This window comes from Pelobates fuscus, chromosome 5 (assembly GCF_036172605.1).
Source record: "Pelobates fuscus isolate aPelFus1 chromosome 5, aPelFus1.pri, whole genome shotgun sequence".
Lineage (NCBI taxonomy): Eukaryota > Metazoa > Chordata > Amphibia > Anura > Pelobatidae > Pelobates > Pelobates fuscus.
The window spans coordinates 116629899-116653924 of NC_086321.1; the positions used below are offsets into that span (position 1 = coordinate 116629899).

General features: G+C 40.7%; 1 protein-coding gene across 1 annotated transcript in view; it reads right to left on the minus strand.

The window, feature by feature from the left end:
* OSBP2 (oxysterol binding protein 2) overlaps window positions 1–23999 on the minus strand; it is a 298677-nt gene extending 274678 nt beyond the window's left edge. Inside the window, exon 1 of the mRNA XM_063454168.1 lies at window positions 23746–23999. Within this exon, the coding sequence (XP_063310238.1) occupies window positions 23746–23969 (224 nt within the window). The 5' untranslated portion in view covers window positions 23970–23999. The remainder of the gene's footprint in view (window positions 1–23745) is intronic.
* Window positions 24000–24026: the final 27 nt, after the last annotated feature.

The following is a 24026-nucleotide window of genomic DNA, read 5'->3' on the forward strand; positions in this document are numbered from 1 at the left end:
CTGGTCTGTCTCCTCTGCTCCCTCGCGGGCTGTCTATTAATGCCGGGAGCCGGAATATGACGTCATATTCCGGCTTCCGTAGACAGCGCGCGAGGGAGCAGAGGAGACAGACCAGCAGCTGCCTCGCCGCGTGTATCAGCCACCACAGCCGCCCGCCGGGCTTTAGCCCCACTGGACCCCATAACAGGGCGAACACGGGGGTTCCTGCAGGAGCAACGGGAACGGCGTTCCCGCTGTAAAAAAAAGTACTCGAGCCCTGGGCATATCTGATCTCTTCACAATAAATGGGTATTTCTATTTAATCTATAAATAAGCCATTTGTGTCTCATCTGTAAAACGAGGAGAACAGCAAAGAACCAAAAGAAAGTACACCTTATAAACACTTTTCCTTGTTAAAAATTTTAAATGTCTCAGCTGTAACATATTATCCGATACGGTTTGGCTTCCTTATACTTGACGATTTTAAAAAAAATAAAAAAAAATTTTTAAAGCATTCACAGTGGCAAAATCAGTAAACGTGTAAACTTTCCATGCACAGCATATGATGTAAGGGATAAAAATGCCCTTATGTACTGCAAGGGTAAAACAATGTGTTTTGAGCGAACATTAGCATCCCCATGTCCTATAAATGGGATGTTATTCCTAAAACCTGCTGATGCACAGGATATCTGAAACAACTGTTTACATAGTCGCTTGGCTGAAGGCGGCTGAAATGGCACATAGCTAAACACAACAGTTATATATCTGACAGGTTATCAAAAAAAGAAACATGCCTTACAAAGGATGAGAGAAATAAAGCGTCAATAAAATGACTATATGCTGCTCTTGATTGCCGTTTTGCAGACGTACATCACATTTTAATAATCAAGAGTTTCTCTTATACTGTGGCAGACCCAGGCTGTCATCAGTCTGTCCTCCTCTTTATATGTTTTGTAAGTATATAAAGTACCTGGTGAAATTTGAGGATGGTGGTGCGCCAGAATCCTCACTATTAACTCTGCTTCTTTCTTTGCAGGTAAGTACTATGTGTGTTTTATTGTTGTTTATTTAGTCATGCATATCTAGGCAGTTAGGACCCACTGTAATTGGAGTACTTTGGCGCAGTGGTGGGATGCATACATCTTGCCCATTTATGTATGTCTAAATCTCCAATGTTTATTACATATATAGTACTTTGTTATGTCTCCTCTTGTTTTGCCTTGTATCTCGTCTTGTTTACATTTAGTCTTGTATTCCCAGTTCATGTACAGTTCTGTCCTTGTTTCCCTCATGTATTGTGAACATGTTTTGGGTTCTGCTTTCTGTCCTGCTCCAGTTCTGGGTTCTTCTAGTCGTCTTGTTTGGTGCCTGTTCTAGTCTTACCTTGTTTCTAGTACTGGATGCATATCATCTAGCTCCTGGCTTCCGTTTATGCTGCATCAGGGTCCTGGTATGTGGCCGCACAAACCCTGGTGCTCAACACCAGGGGGGGGGGGGTTACCCTGCACCAGACCCGCATAGTCCTTTTCCAGGCTGAGACTCCCATCATCTACTTCAGGCATACAGGGGTCTTTGGACCACCACCCGTGACAGGAATGTGCCTGCTGGTTGCAGTAATTTCAATGGTGATTGCCAAAATTCTATTACTTTAGACATCTTTTTAAAACAGAACTGTGATGGAAGCTCTAGCGCCACAGCCTTCTGGAGAGGCGTAAAGGATAGCCTCCTGCTCACAGGTTTTAGCCTGGTCCGAGGAGTCCCTAAAAGAGGCTGTTATCCCTATCAGTGAGGGTTACAACAGAATCCCTGTGCCCAGGGACCCTTTGTTTTATATTGTGTTATGATGAGTGCCTATACATTTCCCCATATGATTTGGTCCCATGCATTAAATTGAATGTACTGACTGTCCATTTTGTAGGAGCCTTTGACCCTCCCTCCTTTTCCTTTCTTGTTGTTCTCCCAGCAGGGCATTTTCCCATTGTTTCAGGGACACTTCCAGACCAGTTCCAAATGGCCGCTCTGCCACCCCATGTGGTTCTCAGTCATTGCTATTGTCCGTCCCCACCCTTCCTGGTAATTACAGGCCTCCACTGTCACATTGGTTGTAAGCTTTGTAATGTGATTGGTTGCTATCTCAAGTTTTTCAAGTATGTTTGGTCCTTAAGGGGTTAAATATACACCAAGTTAAATTGCGATTTACAGCCCAATGTGATTAACAAATTGCTTTTTTACACTGATCACCAACAACATAAAACACCCCTGCCTAATTTCATGTAGGTCCCGCTCATGCTGCCAAAAGAAAAAAAAAAAGCTGTTTTGCATCAAGGCATTGATTCCGCAAGACTTCTGAACTTGTATTGTGGTACCTGACATTAGCAGTTGCGAGGTAGGGTCTCCATGGATTGGATTTGATGTCCCAGCACATCACACTATGCTCAATCGGATTGAGATCTGGAAAATGTGGAGGCCAAGGCAACACCTTGAACTCATTATGTTCCGAGTGTGACAGGTTGCATTATCCTGCTGAAAGAGGCCACTGCCATAAGGGACAACCATTGCCATGAAGATGGTCTGCAATCTCTAGGTAGGTAGTACGTGTCAAATTAACATCCACATGTATGCCAGAACCGAAAGATGCTCAGAAGAACATTGCCCAGAGCAATGAGCACAAAAACACAATACAGAAGGCACCAAGACAAAGTAAAAAAAAAATCCAAATGGTGTATGGGGAATAAGACGACAACCCCCTCTACCCCCCCAAAAAAGCCAAGATAAATAAAACCACATAGTGTCCTTACAAAGATAATAAATGATGAACCAGGTATAAGACAGTCCCAAATATAGTGTCCTTACTAGTCCTAACTGCTCATACAATGATTCCTGTGGTGGCTTAATTTCTTAGTAACACATAGAAAAAAGCAGAGAGAAAACCAATAGTGCAATATACCAATTACATACAATTGCACACAACAAATCAGTCCGTGAATGGCAACTTACATTTACTGGCGCTATAACCAGCTCCGGATACAACAACAGACAGCGGTATAAATCCCTACTTTAAGGATATCAATCTAATGCTTTTCCATGACTGGATAGTACTTGGATGCACCACATAAAATAAATGAAAAATCAATAGTGTTCTCCACTTTAAGTAAGTATCTAATTAAATATTTGAAAACTTACTTAGAAAATGCTTTCCTATGGACTGTTTGAATGCGCGCGGGGCACTTGCCGCGCATGCACATTCCGCTCCACTCGGGAGCTGACGTCGGAGGGGGAGGAGAGGTCACCAGCGCCGAGGGAGCCCGGCGCTGGATTAAGGTAAGTGGCTGAAGGGGTTTTAACCCCTTCAGCGCCACAGGAGGGGGACCCTGAGGGTGAGGGTCTCCCAAAGATGACATAGTGTCAGGAAAACGAGTTTGTTTTCCTGACACTATAATGATCCTTTAATGTGGAGGTCACAAGTACACTCCAAAAGATAAATAAAACATTTTGTACCGCACGTGAAGTCAGTTTTATAAGACGTTTTTGTTAATTGAAGAAAAAATGAGTGATTATGTTTTGGACATTACCTTCAGTAGCTCTACATACAATGCAATCTTTACATTTAAAAAACAAACTAACCTCAAAATCACTTAAAATGGAGGATTTTATATATTTATTTGTTTTGGTAAAATGTTTGGTAAGAAGGAATTTCAAATTAGTGGCACTGCTAAATATTATATTTGGTTTGTCAGGAATTGTTTTGTTGAGTATTTAGTCTTGCTGTAAAATAGGCCAGTGTTTGTTAATCTTTTTTATATCTTTACTTTTATTGTTAAAAATCAAATATAATAGTGATAGAAAGAGGATCTTTATTTTTATTTTTATCTTTATATTTTAAAAATGCCCATGGTCTTGATCTCTCACAGGAATACAACTTTGTATACCTAACACTGTTGAATATCTTTAATACCTTTAAAAATATGTTGATCATTATTACAATAAAAGTAGCATTTTTATCAATTTCTGTAACGGATGTATATATTCCAAGTACAGTGATTTAGAGGTGCCTTGGGTTTAGCCTAATGTATATATCTGGAACTCTTTAACACCACTAGTTTACATACAAAAGAGAGACTTTGGCAAGTGTAAAGAAATGCATGTAAATGCTCTAGTTTAAAAGATACAGTTGCAAGAAAAAGTATGTGAACCCTTTGGAATGATATGGATTTCTGCACAAATTGGTCATAAAATGTGATCTGATCATCATCTAAGTCTCAACAATAGACAATCACAGTCTGCTTAAAATAATAACACACAAAGAATGAAATGTTGCCATGTTTTTATTGAACACACCATGTAAACATTCACAGTGCAGGTGGAAAAAGTATGTGAACCCTTGGATTTAATAACTGGTTGAACCTCCTTTGGCAGCAATAACTTCAACCAAACGTTTCCTGTAGTTGCAGATCAGACATGCACAACGGTCAGGAGTAATTCTTGACCATTCCTCTTTACAGAACTGTTTCAGTTCAGCAATATTCTTGGGATGTCTGGTGTGAATCGCTTCTTGAGGTCATGCCACAGCATTTCAATTGGGTTGAGGTCAGGACTCTGACTGGGCCACTTCAGAAGGCGTATTTTCTTCTGTTTAAGCCATTCTGTTGATTTACTTCTATGCTTTGGGTCATTGTCCTGTTGCAACACCCATTTTCTGTTGAGCTTCAGCTGGTAGACAGATGGCCTTACGTTCTCCTGCAAAATGTCTTGATAAACTTGGGAATTCATTTTTCCTTCGATGATAGCAATCCGTCCAGGCCCTCACGCAGCAAAGCAGCCCCAAACCATGATGCCCCCACCACCATACTTCACAGTTGGGATGAGGTTTTGATGTTGGTGTGCTGTGCCTCTTTTTCGCCACACATAGTGTTGTGTGTTTCTTCCAAACAACTCAACTTTGGTTTCATCTGTCCACAGAATATTTTGCCGGTACTGCTGTGGAACATCCAGGTGCTCTTGTGCAAACTGTAAACGTGCAGCAATGTTTTGTTTGGACAGCAGTGGCTTCCTCCCATGAAATTCATTCTTGTTTAGTGTTTTACGTATTGTAGATTCGCTAACAGGGATGTTAGCCTTTGCCAGTGACTTTTGTAAGTCTTTAGCTGACACTCTAGGATTCTTCTTCACCTCATTGAGCAGTCTGCGCTGTGCTCTTGCAGTCATCTTTACAGGATGGCCACTCCTAGGGAGAGTAGCAGCAGTGCTGAACTTTCTCCATTTATAGGCAATTTGTCTTACCGTGGACTGATTAACAGCAAGGCTTTTGGAGATACTTTTATAACCCTTTCCAGCTTTATGCAAGTCAACAATTCTTAATCGTAGTGTCAGGTCCCGACCTGCCGGCATCTCCGCTACCCTATGACTTCCGGGTAGACGGAGCTCGACCACACCCCCTCCTCTGACGCGGTCTGCCCACGCTACATAGGGAGACCGCGCCAGATTCAAAGGGCTGAATTATTGGAAGCTTACCGGCAACCCGAACTCAGCAAAAGCGATTCTTCTGCCTCCACAGTGTACCGGAACCGGACTGGGAAACCTAGACCTACCTTCTCCACTCCTCAACCACGGATTAATTCAAACACCAACTCTTACCTGCAAGGTCCTTCAATTCCTCTCAGGGGAAGCTGAGCAAGCCTGGACTTCCACCACTACAAAAGATAAGTAGTACTTTCGTCCAGAATCGGATACTGCCTGCTTGCAAATCTGCTTATCCTCTAATTTCATTACTAACTGATATCTCCTGCAACCTACTAAACTAATACTACTCTGGAATGTCACTCTTTGCCATGGACTAACTACTGCCTTTTTCTTATACTAATACGCAATTCTGCTGCTGCTTGTTCCAATTAGCAATTTCCATTTATTTAAAAGGTACAGTACCTGTACTAAAATAAATATTTATCTCCACTCCTATTCAATAAAATAAAACCAACAGTTATCTGCAGTTGTGTTCCATATTGTTTCCAAGTTAAGCATTACAGAATAATTCAGCCTTTTTTGTAATGGATCCAGCAGATATCAATTCCAAAATTACCGTATTGAACCAAAGAGTAGATACACTTGCCCAAGGCATGCAAGATCTACAGATTACAAACAAACGGATCCTTACTTATGTAAGAGACTTACAAACACATACTCCTCATACTGTTACGCACTCTGCTAGCGATCCTGCTGTCTGTAATCCCGAAAAATTCTCTGGAGATCGGTCCAAATACAGGGAGTTTCTTAATTCCTGCAAATTATTGATTGCCTTAAAACCTAGATCTTATCCCACTGAAAGATCCAAGGTTTGTTCAGTTATTTCTTTTCTAAGAGGTGAACCTATGGCCTGGGCTCACTCCTTCCTGGAGAACGATGACCCCATCCTAGATTCCTGGGATGAATTTTTTGAAGCCATGTCTCTTCTTTATGAAGATCCCAATAAACAAGCTACAGCGGATTTAACCATCAGAACCTTACATCAAAGAAACAGACCGGTCGAAGATTACATTGCTGAATTTAAAAGATGGGCAACAGAAACTCAATGGAATGACATCACCCTACGCAACCAGTTCCGTATCGGGTTATCTGAAGCAGTAAAAGATGAACTCTCAAGAACTGAACTGCCCACTACACTGAATACTCTGATTCAACTTTCAATCAGCATTGACAGACGGCTTAGAGAAAGAAAAGCTGAGAAAGCTCTCTCGAGTTCCTTATGGAAAAAACCTTTCATTCCGTCAAAGACGCCTGAAAAACTAACAATACAAACAGAACCTATGGACATAGGGGTAATAAGAAGTCCTCTTACTCCAGAAGAAAGAACCAGAAGAAGACAATTAAACCTCTGCATGTATTGTGCTTCACAAGATCATGTGATTCCAGAATGTCCCCTATTGAAACGTCCAAGAGACGGTAAGCATGCTTCTATTACTTCTATATTGAGTGTACTTCCTCCAAAATCAACCACTCATTTCTCCTCGATTTCTCTCATATTACAGTGGGACAAAGAAAGAATTACGACTGAGGCCATTATTGATTCTGGTGCAAATGGGGTGTTCCTCGATTCATCCTTTGTAACAACAAATAAAATTCCTTGTGTTCGTAAAAGCACTGCTGTCTCTGTCAGAGTTATTGATGGCTCCTTAATATCCTCGGGCCCCATTCGAAATGAAACTATTCCTTTAAGAATCACCACTAATAATATTCATTCCGAATTTCTTGCATTTGATGTTATCACATCTCCTCTTTATCCGGTTATACTAGGAATCAACTGGTTAAGGACTCACAATCCACAAATTACATGGTCTCCTTTCTCTCTCACCTTTTGCTCTGCTTATTGTAAAGGAACATGTTTACAACATATCCCCATTTTCCAGGTTATTGAAGAACCGATTATTCCTACCTATTATTCCGAGTTTGCAGATGTATTTAGTAAAAAGGAAGCTGAGACTCTTCCACCTCATCGACCCTATGATTGTCCAATAGACCTCATACCTGGTGCCCCTATTCCTTTTGGGCACATTTATCCTCTCTCCGAATCAGAGTTAAAAAACCTCAAGGAATACCTGGATGAAAACCTCCGTAAGGGGTTCATTAGACCTTCCAGCTCACCGGCTGCTTCCAGCATGTTTTTCGTAAGAAATAAAGACCAGACTATACGTCCCATCATAGATTACAGATCTTTAAACAAAATAACAGTTAAAAATCGTTATCCTCTTCCCCTGATAAATGAGTTGATCGAAAGGTTAAGAACAGCTACCATCTATACTAAGCTTGATCTCTGTGGGGCATATAACCTTATTAGAATTAAAGCTAATGATGAATGGAAAACTGCCTTTCGGACCCGATATGGCCTTTATGAGTATCTTGTTATGCCTTTCGGGCTCTGTAACGTCCCCGCAACCTTTCAGCATTTCATAAACGACATCAGGGATCTTCTAGATGTATGTGTTATCATTTATCTAGATGACATACTTATATACTCTAACAGTCTCGAGGAACACAGGAAACACGTTAGATGGGTGTTATCCAGACTGAGAACTCACAAGTTATACGCCAAACCAGAAAAATGTCTTTTCGATGTTAATGAAATTACCTTTTTAGGGTATGTTATTTCACCTCATACGATAAGAATGGATAATTCCAAAATAGATTGTATTCTTAACTGGCCTACTCCTACTAATGTAAAGGACTTACAACGTTTCCTTGGGTTTGCCAACTTCTATAGGAAGTTCATTAAAAATTACTCCGACGTAGCTCATTCACTTAATCTGCTTAACAGCAATAAACATCCCTTTACTTGGGATGAAAAGGCTCAATCAGCCTTCGATGAATTAAAAAGAAGATTTACAACTGCTCCTATTCTTCAACTGCCGAACCCTGCATTTCTCTATGTCCTGGAAACAGATGCTTCAGAGACAGCTATCGGAGCTGTCCTTTCCCAACACAAAACACCTCAAGATCCTCTCCATCCAGTTGCCTTTTTCTCACGATCCATGTCTCCTGCTGAAAAAAACTACCCTATCGGTGAAAAAGAATTACTGAGTATAAAAGCAGCCTTCGAAACCTGGCGACATCTTCTTGAAGGGACTCAAACTCCTATAATAGTATATACTGACCACAAAAACCTTGAATACCTGCACTCCAACAAAACTCTCTCAGCCAGACAAGTAAGATGGAATCTTTTTTTTTTCTCGGTTTAATTTTCAGATTATTTATAGACCCGGATCCATAAACAAAAAGGCGGATGCCCTGTCCAGAATCCACCAAGGTCCTCCGGTACCTGGAACTCCTCCCCATAAAGTGATTGGAATCATATCATCACTAATAGATGACATAAAAAATCTAAAAGAAGAAGCTCTTGAACTTCCCAAGTCAAACAAACTAACAAAGAAGGACGGTATCTACTATTTCAATAACAGAATCTACATTCCTCCCATTTTTAGGAATAAAATACTCGAATTAATACACGATTCTCCATTGGCTGGTCATCCTGGTATAAAAAAGACCCTGGAGTTATCTACGAGATATTATTGGTGGCCTCGTCAGGACAAAACCATAGAATCCTATGTCAAAACTTGTTCAACCTGCCAGAGATCCAAGTCTGAACATCATCAGCCATTTGGTCAATTATTGAACCTACCGATCCCGGAAAGACCTTGGCAATCCATTTCAATGGACTTCTTGGCAGAACTCCCTCCTTCCCAGCATCATACCACCATTCTTGTAGTAGTGGACCGCTTTACAAAAATGTCCCATTTTATTCCGTTGAAGAAGTTGCCCTCATCATCTGAACTTGCTAAGGTATTCATCGATAACATAATGAAACTTCATGGACTCCCTGATGACATCATATCAGATAGAGGGACTCAGTTCACCTCCAAGTTTTGGAACGAAATGTGTTCTTCCCTCCGTATTCAACGCAAACTATCTTCAGCCTATCATCCCCAAACCAATGGGCAAACAGAAAGAGTTAACCAATGCGTAGAACAATATTTGCGATGTTATTGTTCTTACCTACAAGATGATTGGGTCACATGGTTACCTATGGCAGAATTTGCATACAACAACTCTATTCATACCAGCAGTAAAATTACTCCTTTTTTCTCAAATTATGGGTTCCATCCCTCTTCATTTCCTAACCTAACTATTCCTTCTTCTAACCCCACCGTTTCAAATCAAAACTCTTTTAGGTCTTCCTTATTTCTCAAATTACGTGAAAATCTTAAACTCGCTTCGGTTAATCAGAAAAGGTTTTTCGATGCTAAAAGGCAGCCTCCTCCTACTTATAAAATAGGTGATCTTGTATGGCTCTCCTCAAAAAACATTGCCTCCAACCGTCCCTCGAAGAAACTGAGTTCCCGCTTTCTTGGTCCTTTCCAAATATTATCAATCTTCAACAATAACGTTGTTAAATTAAAGCTTCCACCTACTTTAAAGCTTCATCCTGTCTTCCATGTTTCCTTGCTTAAACCTCACCTTTCCGACCCTTTCCAGAGGGATGCTATCACTACTCCTGATCCTATTCTGGTACAAGGTGAAGAAGAATACGAGGTCCAAAGGATCCTGGATTCACGGATCCATCGTGGCTCCCTACAGTATCTCATTAGGTGGAAAGGTTACGGAATCGATGAGGACACTTGGGTAAACTCCTCTGTAGTCCATGCGAAAAGGTTGATTGCGGCGTTCCACAGACGCTATCCATCTAAACCTTGTTGATGGCACCCTATGGGTGCTTCTTACGAGGGGGGTACTGTCAGGTCCCGACCTGCCGGCATCTCCGCTACCCTATGACTTCCGGGTAGACGGAGCTCGACCACGCCCCCTCCTCTGACGCGGTCTGCCCACGCTACATAGGGAGACCGCGCCAGATTCAAAGGGCTGAATTATTGGAAGCTTACCGGCAACCCGATCTCAGCAAAAGCGATTCTTCTGCCTCCACAGTGTACCGGAACCGGACTGGGAAACCTAGACCTACCTTCTCCACTCCTCGACCACGGATTAACCTAGACCTACCTTCTCCACTCCTCAACCACGGATTAATTCAAACACCAACTCTTACCTGCAAGGTCCTTCAATTCCTCTCAGGGGAAGCTGAGCAAGCCTGGACTTCCACCACTACAAAAGATAAGTAGTACTTTCGTTCCAGAATCGGATACTGCCTGCTTGCAAATCTGCTTATCCTCTAATTTCATTACTAACGGATATCTCCTGCAACCTACTAAACTAATACTACTCTGGAATGTCACTCTTTGCCATGGACTAACTACTGCCTTTTTCTTATACTAATACGCAATTCTGCTGCTGCTTGTTCCAATTAGCAATTTCCATTTATTTAAAAGGTACACTACCTGTACTAAAATAAATATTTATCTCCACTCCTATTCAATAAAATAAAACCAACAGTTATCTGCAGTTGTGTTCCATATTGTTTCCAAGTTAAGCATTACACGTAGGTCTTCTGAGAGCTCGTTTGTGCGAGGCATCATTCACATCAGGCAATGCTTCTTGTGAAAAGCAAACCCAGAACTGGTGTGTGTTTTTTATAGGGCAGGGCAGCTGTAACCAACACATCCAATCTCATCTCATGGATTGGACTCCAGTTGGCTGACATCTCACTCCAATTAGCTCTTGGAGATGTCATTAGTCTAGGGGTTCACATACTTTTTCCACCTGCACTGTGAATGTTTACATGGTGTGTTCAGTAAAAACATGGCAACATTTCATTCGTTGTGTGATATTAGTTTAAGCAGACTGTGATTGTCTATTGTTGAGACTTAGATGATGATCAGATCACATTTTATGACCAATTTGTGCAGAAATCCATATCATTCCAAAGGGTTCACATACTTTTTCTTGCAACTGTATATGCAGGTTTCTTTGGATCATGCCCTTTCTCTGAATCTACTCTCGCAGCGTCCAGCAGTTCATCCATCACCTCACCATCAAAACCTTGCGGACAGTCTTTTGAAAAGTAATCACTTATGGCTGGGTTTTTGTCTGCAGTAGAAGATACCTTGTTAAAGGCCAGAAACCCATTTACCTCATCCTGTTACCATGAAATTTGGAATTTGTTAAAAGATTTGTCAGGGAAAAGTGGAAGAGATTTCCATTCTCTTCAGTGCAGTGACATTTTGGTATTTCTGCAAGTAGACATGTAGAAAGGTCTTAGTCAGAGCACTCTGAAAGTCTAAGTATCGGCTTTGGATTCAGCTATAGCGTTAAAAGGGACATTGGAACACATTTGTATTTCTGACCTTGTAGTGTTTCTCTGTAAAAGCAGTGTTTACATGAAAATGCCCGCAGTGACTGACTATACTCACCAGAACTACATTAAGCTGTAGTTGCTCTGGTGACTATAGTGTTGCTTTAAGGGCCACTGGTTTATACTGCACTACAAACTAGAGAAAGTAAATCTGTTAAGACCATGTGTTCCAAAGCTATCTTTTCAAACTAAATTAGAGACCGTATCCAAGAAAGGTTAAGAGCATTTAATAACAAGTTTAAAGGGATGACATGTCTGTCTACCACTATATAAAACAGAATTGTAAACATATATTAAAAAAATAAATAAAAAAAAAAGATTTGTCATAAAAAGACAAATGTTTACTATATAGACTGTAAGCAACTAATAAAAAAAATATATAAAAATACGGACATACAAAAAATTTTACGTGTATCTATTCAAATGTTTTAAGGGATTACATGGAGTTTATTTATTTCTACAGTAACTGTAGCTGGAACAAAGGCTTTACTGGAATAATGGGAATTCACCATCAGTTCTGCATGTGATGCACAATACTGCCAAATAAAACAAAAACAAATAAGTAAAAAGAAATAGAAAAAAAGGGTTTATTTATAATAATTTTAAAAAGCAGTTTAAAATGAATTTTGACCGTAACAAAAATCTTGATTAAATTCTGAAATGCCATCCAAAAAGATTACGTAAATCTCCCAATACATTTTGTTTCTTAAACCACTGAAGCAGCTCTGCTACCAAATTAGTTCCCCTGACTGGTGCAGCTCAACTTTTTTTCCCCCACATGTCTTGCAGGCTCTCCTATGACGGCGCACCATCATGTCAATGGACCTGTCTTGATTTGCGATCGTGCGAGAATTAAAGATGATCTATGACACGGCACACCAGATGTCTGTGACAACGCTGGAGGGCGGCATCTTCATGTTGACAACAAATGACAAAGTAGACAAAGGCTGTGGAGACTGGCTAGAGTTTCACCCCTTGTCAACCTGCAGGGTAAACATACAAAAAGTAGCCCCTGCTTTTTTATTAGCATGGGGGGGTGGAGGGGGACTGCAAACAACAGGGCAGCAGAGTGGGGAATTTTGGAAATGCTTAACAAGTGACCACCACAGCATGAAGAAATCTGTATTCTAAATGCTGTAGTGTCCCTGTCACAACTTGTATTAGGTTAATTAAGTTTTACTTGCCTTTTTCCTGCGCCAAGGCCCCCTCAGTGCTACTGATCTCGCGGCCTCACACGACATCACAAAGGAAGCATGGCCTCCTCCAAAATGGTCCAATCCAATGCTCCAGGAGACCCAACACATATGTGTGGCGTGTAATGCTTATACATCCAGGCTTCATTAGAGGAAAGCATTGAATCGACACTTTCCTATGGGGCTTCCTTGAACAAGTTTTACTCTGTCAGTGCAGCGGAAGCTCCTCTAGTGGCTGATGGTATGACAACCACTAGAGGTGGACCTAACCATGCAATGTAAACATTGCAGTTTCTAAATAAAAAAATGTAAATGTCACTTGCATTGCACGGCTAAAAGGACAAGACTACTGCACCCAGAACCCTTTATAGAAATGAAGTGGTCTTGGTAACTATAAATAGAGTCCCTTTAACCCCTTAAGGACACATGACATGTGTGACATGTCATGATTCCCTTTTATTCCAGAAGTTTGGTCCTTAAGGGGTTAAGGAGTTTTCCCTATATTGCACAAACACAAATTAAGCACAGTTATAGGGTGTCACTTTCTTAAATCAGCTACTTCAATTTTTGAAATGTAACTACCGTATATACTCGAGTATAAGTTGAGTTTTTCAGCACATTTTTTGTGCTGAAAAACCGCAACTCGGCTTATACTCGAGTCACTGTCTGTATTATGGCAATTTACATTGCCATAATACAGACTGGGGGCTGGCAGGGAGCTGTTACTTACCTCTCCTGCAGCTCCTGTCAGCACCTCTGTCAGCTCCCAGTGTAAGTCTTGCGAGAGCCGCGGGGTCGTAGTGCGGCTTTTGCGAGACGTACACTGTGAGCTGACCGGACCGGCGCGGAGGAGGAGGGAGCTGACAGGAGCTGCAGGAGAGGTAAGTGCTTCCTGCCAGCCTCCTCCACTGAACTGCCAATGCCACTGGACCACCAGGGAGCGAGAGCCCCCCTCCCTGCCATGTATCAAGCAGGGAGGGGGGACGAAAAAAATATATATATACATAATAAAATAATAATATTTAAATAATAATAAAATAAAAATTATTAATACAACAAATTTTTTTTATTAAAATAATAATAAAAAAGAAAATAATAATAATAAAAATGCCCACCCCCACCAAGGCTCTGCAACACATACACAAACACACACTGCATTCATACACACACACACACACTGCACTCATACACACACACACACACACTGCACTCATACACAGTAAATAAATATTCAATTAATATAATTTTTGGGGGATCTAATGTTATTTAGAAATTTACCAGTAGCTGCTGCATTTCCCACCCTAGTCTTATACTCGAGTCAATAAGTTTTCCCAGTTTTTTTGGGTAAAATTAGGGGACCCGGCTTATACTTGAGTATATACGGTAGATAATATTTTATATTCACATTATACAGAATCCTTTTCCAACTCAAGGGAGCTTGCCAAAAACAGTAATCATCATCAAATGTAAACAACGAACATAAAATACAGGCTAACCATCAAATCAGATAGAAGGGGTTTGGATTAACTGGCAGTTGGAATAGGAAAAGAAGACAGAACGGCTCATGTCAGTGTAAGACAAGGAAATAGAGAGCTTATAGTGAAGATCGATATTTAAGAAGAGATTCTTAAATTTTGATTTGGCTTATTACGCAGAACAATTAAACAACGATAAAATACATTTAAAAACAAAAATTTAAATGTACGAGACTCTCTACTCTGAACTTCCACCATAGTAAACACATTTTTCATGGGCTGTTGACCATATCCTCCTATTTTCCATGGGATTGCGGTTTATAAGATACTTTATGTACTTTAGCAGTCAAGAATATTATTATTATTATTATTGCCATTTATATAGCGCCAACAGATTCCGTAGCGCTTTACAATATTTTGAGAGGGGGGGGATGTAACAATAAATAAGACAATTACAAGAAAACTTACAGGAATAATAGGTTGAAGAGGACCCTGCTCAAATGAGCTTAATTTGGCTCATTAAAAAAACTAAAACAACAAAGCTTGAATTCAACTAGTTTGCAAACTAAGAGCCTCAATTAGCTTGGTGTGTACTATTGAAACATATAAGAGCCCAGACAGATCATTATGGTATCAAGCTCCGTGTGTACACAGACACACAAATACATCTCCTTAACTTATGGACCATTGCCGGTTAATGTCCCCGTCTAGTACCGTCAAAATTCTATTCACTAAGCACAGATGTACGAAACAGTGTGACGTGTAGCTACAAGTCTCTGTATTCCATCCTTTACATGGTCCGCAAAATACATCACCCTACCACTATTCCCTCTACCTATGCACGAAGATGTTGAATAAAGTGCATACACGAGGTATAGGACTCCTGGTGTAGAGTAACACATTTAACAGTAATATAGCCAAAGGGTACTCAGATTATCATATGTGTCAAGCTTAATACACTGTAAAGTTCTCATATACCAAAGTATTTTGAAATTAAATGAGTCAAGAGATCTCAAACACTTTCCGATCTCTGCAGATGTTACAAACCCTGAAGAATTGTAGTTACCGTAATTCCATTCTTTTTTATATACAATAAATAATGCATGTAAAAGGTCGGTAAGTCCACCTGAAAAGTCCTTTTAAATACAGTAATAGCACTGTAAATCATACCCGCTACTAATTCTATATTCAACTTTTTAGAAAGAAAATACAATGTGAGCTCTGTAATGAAAGCCATTTCTGGAGGCTGGTTTAGCTCAGACATGCGCTCTTTGAAGAATGAAAACAGCAATTTGCTTTACTCTGCACAATACACTATAGATGCAGAATAGCACGATGAGCATTATTTTCATTAATTGTCATTATAAGCCATGACCTAACAAGATTCACAAAACCGCTGAAGTTAACTTATAGCGCAAGAAGAAGAAAGCCTACCAAAAAAAAAAAAAATTTACACATGAAGAAATGAAGCCACTATATAAATAAAAAAATGTTTAAAAAAAAAGCTCATACAGAGTGTCAGGGATTTTATTTTTCATAGTTCATCATTTTAGGGACAGAGCAGTCTAATATTATGAAAATTTTAGGAAATGTCATCAAATAGAACGACAAATTTCAGCATTCATCAGGTTTGTCTGTATTAAATGCAGTCAAGGTGACATCAATGAAGAAATGAACAATGCAGACTGATGCTGAAAGCAGTATAAATGATCATCAACATATGCTGTTCAGTTACTGTTAATTCAATAGTGGGGCCAAAAATTAAAGATGTATTCCAAACACTATAGTGTGCCTCTGAAATGCAATGTTTACATTGCAGCTCTAAGTCTGCCGTCTGTGGCACTAGAGGACTTTTGGTCCGTTATCTGATGCTGGACATCCTCACGGACCTCCAGCGTCAGATTTTCCCCATAGGAAAGCATTGACTAATGCTTTCCTATGGGGAGGTCTAATGCGCGCGGCCATTGCCGCACATGTGCATTAGGTCTCCCTGTAGGCCGATTTCGGTGGGGGAGGAGCGTGGGCAGAGCCGAGGGACATAGGCGCTGGGTCCAGATAAGTGGCTGAAGGGGTTCCCCATCAGCCCCACGGGTTTGTTTTCCTGGCACTCTAAGATCCCTTTAAGAATTTTAATTTTTGTCTATTTTATGGTTTGCATAACTGTACTAGGCTACAACGGAATATAGGGGTATTGGAGTCTTATATAATTGACAACCACAATAATAACAGCAATGTTGTAAGCTCGTAAGAGGATATAAGCAATGACAGAGGTGCTGTTAAGAATCATCTTGTCAATTCTATCTTGTTTGTCACAGTCTCAGCTGAATTACAGCAGTTACATCATGCGATACAGTTGGAATGGGAGCATAGGGACATTTTAGAAGCAAAAGGACTCCTCTCACCAGAGCTTGGTATGTGTGAGGGTTAGGATGCCTCATGTCAGTCAGAAACATTGATATACTTGAGAGAATAATGTCATGAACCCATCACTGAATTCTAAATCAAACAGCCTATACCTTGGAGAACATCATAATTAATTATACATAACTTAACCCTTGCAACACCAAGCGCTGCAGGCAGGGAAATAGTTTGGACATTTAAAATCAGGGTACGGATTTTATACATCCAGTCCCATATTTCAGCTATCCAGCAACGTTTGGTCTGGTTGAAATCTGGATACAATATTGGCTCATACTCATTAGAAACCATAATTCTAAAATCCGGACGTTGCTAGTGTGTGCAATCTCTACAATCCAAATGGCCCCATCTGCAAACGGACAGTCTAGCTGCAAATACAGGGCCATTCAGACTTTAATATTACTTAAAGTCAGAATAGTCAGACATCCTAAGTGATTTTCAAAATTTAGACCAAAATAATCACTATAGAAAAATTATCCAAGTTTATTCTGGCTACTTTGGCCTTACATTTGAAATTCACTTTGAATTACTGGCAATTCTCACTTTAATGACTAACCCTGATAGTTAAATGTTGCTAAAGAAGTAGGCTTGAACATCAAATGATTGTGCATTTTATGGTACAGAATAATAGAAAGGAAGTGAGACACATATCAACAAAATTTGTAACCAGTGACACTTGTTTATAACATGTATGAACCTCATGCTACAAGGATTTTACTTTAATTCCTTATTTTAACAATTTAAATATATGTAAAGTTTTGACCCGAATGTAAAAGATTTGCCGCTAGAGGCAAATTTGGGGTTAAACCATCCAAAATGGATTTAACCCCTTGAAGTACGAGTGTTATAGTGCCAGGAGGCCACCGGAGGCAATTTCATTTAAGTGTTGGACGGAGTGGACATGCTGCTGGAGAGAATGGTTTACCCCTTGAGGTACGATTGACTCTGGGGGCCTACTGGCACCATAACAACTTTATTTAGATGAAGTTGTTTTGGTGCCTGGAGTTTAAACCTAAATTGTGCTAGTAAAACTGAATTGGCTAAAATACATTTTTCAGTGAATTATTATTTGGTATTTATATAGCGCCAGCATATTCCACATGATAGAAATCTCATCACTGGTTCTATTTTCTGGTCCAAATAGTCTTATATGTGTTTTTGTTTTGGATAAATGGAGCTAATAGCAGTCTAAACAATGCTAGGTAGGAAGTCATGATGTGCAGGTGTTTGTTATATGCTAGGCTGGAGGCTCTTACAAAAAAATTATTGACTTACTGTGAGAACACTTTGAAGGGATTTCTTCACACATTATCTATATTATGCAACTTAAAACAGGGGTTAAACCGCCTGGAGTGGGCCTTTGACAAGTCACATGCATGTATGTCTGCAGAAAAATAGATACAAGCGATAGATTTAATGTCATGTGTCCTTAAGGGGTTAAAAAGCCATCTTGAGAAAGAATTGTGCAACAGCAAATTCCTTCCCACCAACTCAAAACTGCTAAGATCAAATACTATTCACACAACAACTGGAAGCTGCTTTAACAACGCGGTTAACATATTTGCACCTTATTTTAGTGTTCATGCAGAGCTCGACAAATTCCAGGTGCCAGGTCGACAGGACAACCAGAATATTTGTCCTGGCGCCTGGGATTTGTGAGCCCGTTCAGCCCCTTCGGTGACCAGCTGCCTGAGATTGGAGTTTGACAATCGGCTCACGGAGGGCTCAGGCAGGCGGGCGGCTCATGGAGGGCAGAAGGAGGAGGGCAGGCAGGTGGACGACTGACTGAGTGCAGCGTCTGCCGTGAGGGAGCTGTAATGTCCCTGCTCTGCTCCTTCACACATCCTCCAGTGAAGCAGGGAGCCAGGTTATCACGTCAGTCCAGCCCGGCATTACTAGACAGCTCTCTAGGGAGCAAAGCAGGGAGGTCATCAGAGCAGCACCACTGGATCCCAGGATATTTGATCCACTCCAGCTCTCCCGAAGATAGGGAGGCTGGGTGGATTTAAATTTTAAAAAATTAATAATTTGTGAGTAAGTGTGAGTGTTGCAATAGCAGTTGGTGGGTGTCAAATCAGTGAGCAAGTGTGTGTGTGTGTGTGTGTGTGTGTGTCTCTTTCTGTGAGTGTGTCTCAGTGTGTCTCTGCCAGTGAGTGTGTATAACAGTGTGAGTCTGTAAGTGTGTTTCACTGCGACTGTCACGCTCCACCAATCAACTTCTCATAGAGATGCAATGAATCAATGCATCCTCATGAGGAACATTAACGTAGGTGCTACACACTGTGCAGCACTGACCCAGAAAGCACCTCTAGAGGCCGTGGATTGAGAGACACAGAGGCTCCCCAGGAACCAATAGCACAGCCCCTTGTTTGCCTAATTATCTATATTAATTTCTTTCAAATCTGGAAGGCATTAACTGGTCATTTGCCATACTCAGCAAAATGGGTGGAACGTCCGCATTAGCAATCTAGGAAGTGAGGGGCTGAACCCGAGTCCATAACCAGCACCACGGCTAGTTAGGGTCTGGCTATTTAGGTCTGCCATTTCAAAATTGTATTTGAATTCTCAATAATTCATACTTTTGTAAATAAACAGGATGGACATGCATATATACTCCGTCGATAAAGACTATGGGGGTAGCAGGGATTGTCAATTGGTGGTGCCAGCATGATCTGCTAACACAAATCATGGTTCTTCTTTATTGATCAGTGGTAGAGATCTTTGAAAGACTATTGTGCATTACACCAATCATGTAAAAAAAAAGAAAAGAAAAAAAAAAAAAAACACCTGTAACACCACTGATTGTGATTACTGCTTGTGTCTGATTTGCCAAGTGGCCAAAATACATGTTATGGGAAGAAATATTACATAGAAAAAAAAAAATTGTCATACTTTCTATTAAATACATTGTCTAAAATGTGATCAATAAAAGATATTTCAAACTGTCACAATTCAATAGATGAAAGAATAAAAATGATAATCAAGTATAACATTGGAAATCCAAACGCATTAAACTAATTAGTTTATGCAAGCTTTTCACAATTCAGCAAACGTATGTTTTAAGGTAATCAATTTAGATTTAATGCAGTATATGAATGAATTTTAAAAATAGGAGTCAAATAAATAACATTTGTTATAAAGGCTTATTTAAAGTTCACCCGTAATGCATAATATGACTGTCATTTAATAGGGAATACAATTTCAGCTACATATTATGCTGGCTTAATTGCTATCACATATATTATCTACACAGGGGGGTAAAGACAGCAAACACAGCATTCATAAGTAGCTGTATACACAGGCACACACATCCACCAATTTAAATGGCTGTATCCCACAACTTATAAAGCATACCAGCATCTAATAAATTGAGCTCAAACTATCCCTACTTGAATAGATAAATAAATAAGATGACAAAAAAGTAGAAATTTACATAAAAACAATATTACACACACCAACATCCATATATTTGCATGACAGACACAGAAAGACAAGAGACTGTGTGAAAGAGAAAAATGTGATTGAGAAACAATTATTGGTGAGATGAGATGGCTAAAATGTAAATATTTTGGTCGCTTTCATGAATATGTACATTAGAATTTTAGAAGGAATGTGGATTTTTGATGAGGTGTAAAGAAGAGCAAGGTAGGATAATGGTGCAAGTTGACGAATTTCAAAGGAGAGAAGTACCACTAGAAAGTTTGAAGGAAGACACCACCAGACACGAAAGCACTTCAGTTTACTGAAGTGCTTCAGGGGTTAACACTACGTTCCATTAAGCTTGATTCATAAGAAATCTGCATTTTTATAAATTCCATTAGTATCACTTCCCGACAGCCAAGCCAAGCAGACAGTCACACACTTGAAATTGTATTTCTCATAGAGAAGCACTGCTTTCGTAGAAGTATTGTGCATTCCAATGCTTCTCTAGAAGAAATATCTGATAAGGCACAAGTCATCAGTAATGGTGACTGCACAGGTGGAGCTACAATGAGGAGACTTTCTGAAAATTATAATGAAGGCGACTGTAATTGATCTTAAAGGGACTCTCCAGGCAGAGTAGTTTACTCACCTCGGTCCAGCGCCGGGAGCCTTGTGAAGCCGTGCCCCCTATTTCGTCAAAATGACGAAATAGGCGGGCGCGAGCAGGGATCAACCAGACGCTTCCCATTCATGCCGCCCTCTGAAGTCCTGAGTGCACGGCGTGCGCGCATGCGAGCTGAGCTGACTGACAGCTCAGCTCGTGGTCTTTGCCCGCCCCCTCTCCTCTGCTGACAGACTGGAGAGAGAAGTCGCGCACACAGTGCCATCTCTCTCCTGCACACGTCAGACGTATCTTAATACGTCTGACGTGTACAAGGCCTTTTTAGGGCCCTATATCATAGGAAGTCCCTCTGGTGGCCATCTGAGTGATGGCCACTGGAGGTATTCCTATCAATTAATGTAAACACTGTATTTTCTCTGAAAATACAGTGTTTACATTAGATTGCCTGCAGGGAGCTATAGATCTCACCTGAACAAATACATTAAGCTGTAGTTGTTCAGGTGACTATAGTGTCCCTTTAACGCTCTCAATGACTGAATGGTAGGGCCCAGTAATTTTACGAGTTTAAAAGGACACTATAGACACCCAGACCACTTTATCTCAAGTGGTATAAGTGCACTACCCCTGGCGTTTTACCTCTACAATGTAAAACAATGCTGTTCTGTTTTGATTGCAGGGTTAAGCACACCTCTAGTGTCCGTTTTCCTGACAGAAACTAGAGGATACTTCCACGTTCAGAACCAAGTCAGACTCTGTTCTTGAGATGACTGGCATCAGAAGCATTTGAATGGAGGACTAGGGTCGCTCGCAGCTCATGTGTTTTGTATCTCGTCCTCTGGATTGGATAAGAAGCCAAGGAGGAGTCACACGGCGTAGGTGCCTGTGACAAGTGAGTCTCGTCGCTCAAAACAAGGCAACAGCCATCCAGTTTATAGAACATTAAAGCATTAGGAATATGTTTGTTTGTGTCTCCAATGTAAAAAAAAAAAAAATTATATATATATATATATATATATATATATATATATATATATATATATATATATATATATATATATATATATATATATATATATAGCCAAAAGTACAAGATAGCACTCCAGGGACTTCCAAGATGAATGAATAAAACTTAGCTTTTATTAGCTCAAAATAAAAATCAACGTTTCAGTCTGTATCACAGACTTTCATCAGGATCCTGATGAAAGTCTGTGATACAGACTGAAACGTTGATTTTTATTTTGAGCTAATAAAAGCTAAGTTTTATTCATTCATCTTGGAAGTCCCTGGAGTGCTGTTTGCTGATAAGCACCGGGCAAGTACATCAAGGAAGGTGGAGTGCATTCCTATTTTTGTTATATATATATATATAAATAAAAGCATTCAAAATAATAAGTCGAAGTAGTTTATAATTGGAAAAAAAAAGAGATTTATTTTCTCACCCCTCCTGGGTGGTATGTTTATTCCTCATTCTCGGGTCCTCTAGCAGAGGCCTGGGAGTTTGAAGGTTCTGCACAGTTACATGTTAAATTACGTAATTGGTCACAATTCACACACTAAATATCATGTTTCTATCAATCATGCCACATAATCAACATAAAAATTTACAGAATATTTCATTTAAGAAAAAAAAAATCAAAAGGTTTTTTTAGAATAATAATTAGGTATGTGTAGATATTCTACAGCCTAATGAAACTCACAATTTCCACACTGTAATGAAACTAAATAATATAATATTTTGATGAATGGCATTTTTAACCCTGTCTTTTAATACATTACATTTAGTACGTGTAATGTGCTTTGGAAGCAGAACAAAGGTATGCCTTGGATTAAAGTGTCCTCCATTGTCATTTAGTTCTTGACTAGTCAGGCTGCAATCACAATGTGCTTGCTTTTCTTTTTGTAAACTTTAATATTACACTAACAATTAAAACATTTTATATACATAACCGGACACTCCATTTCTACAGTATTCAGATTACATACGAATAATGATTTGTGATACAAATGTTGATAGCAGTGCACAAAAAGCAGCAGCAATTTGCTTTTCATAATTTACTATTCCAATGCTCCCCCTCCAGGACTGACTTAAAGTGCAAGAGACCAATGCAAGCTTCCCAATGTATTCACGAACCAAGACACACATCAATAACCTGGACACATGCCCAAATGGAGTACCAGTGTCTAACTCAGCTGTGTCACCTACAGCCCACTCCTACCCACCATGCCTTCCAGGGTGAGTGTTCACCTCCAGCTGCTGCCCACATGCCATCCATAGCCTATTCCATTCCCACCTGTGTGACCCTAGCTACCTGCTGTCATATTCAATGCCAACTAGACACCTCACTCAATGCCCCCTGCAGCATGAAGAGACCCCCAGGGTGCCCAGTGCCCACATTCATCCTCACACCCCCTGTATTTATTCTCCTGCCCCCTGTCAGCTCACACTGAATGCCCCCTGCAGTATAAAGAGACCCCCAGGGTGCCCAGTGCCCACATTCATCCTCACACCCCCTGTATTTATTCTCCTGCCCCCTGTCAGCTCACACTGAATGCCCCCTGCAGTATAAAGAGACCCCCAGGGTGCCCAGTGCCCACATTCATCCTCACACCTCCTGTATTTATTCTCCTGCCCCCTGTCAGCTCACACTGAATGCCCCCTGCAGCATGAAGAGACCCCCAGGGTGCCCAGTGCCCACATTCATCCTCCTGCCCCCTGTCACCTCACCCCAGTGTATTCCCTCCCTGTGCCCCCCAGGGCTGGTGTCATGCCGCCTGTTACCATTATTAGTCAGTAGCTGTCTCTGCCCTAGTGAGAGCCCCCGGTGCCCGCCTGGCATGCCCCCTTACCTGTAGTAAGAGAGCAGCCCGTTACTCAGGACGAACCAGCGCCTCTGGTAGCCCTTCAGGTAGTTGGTCCATTTGAAGAGCCAGCCTTTGTAGGTGTCAGGGCCAGGGGGGGCCGGACCGGGACCGCTCATGTCCCTGGCTGGGGGAGACAGCAGGCAGTACCGGGGGCAGGAGAGGCAGCGAACAGCCGAGAACAGTGAGCCAGGAGCGGCCGCTCTCCCCATAGACCAACTCCGACAGGGGGCGGGGCCAGCCGGGACACATCGCACACACACACCCCC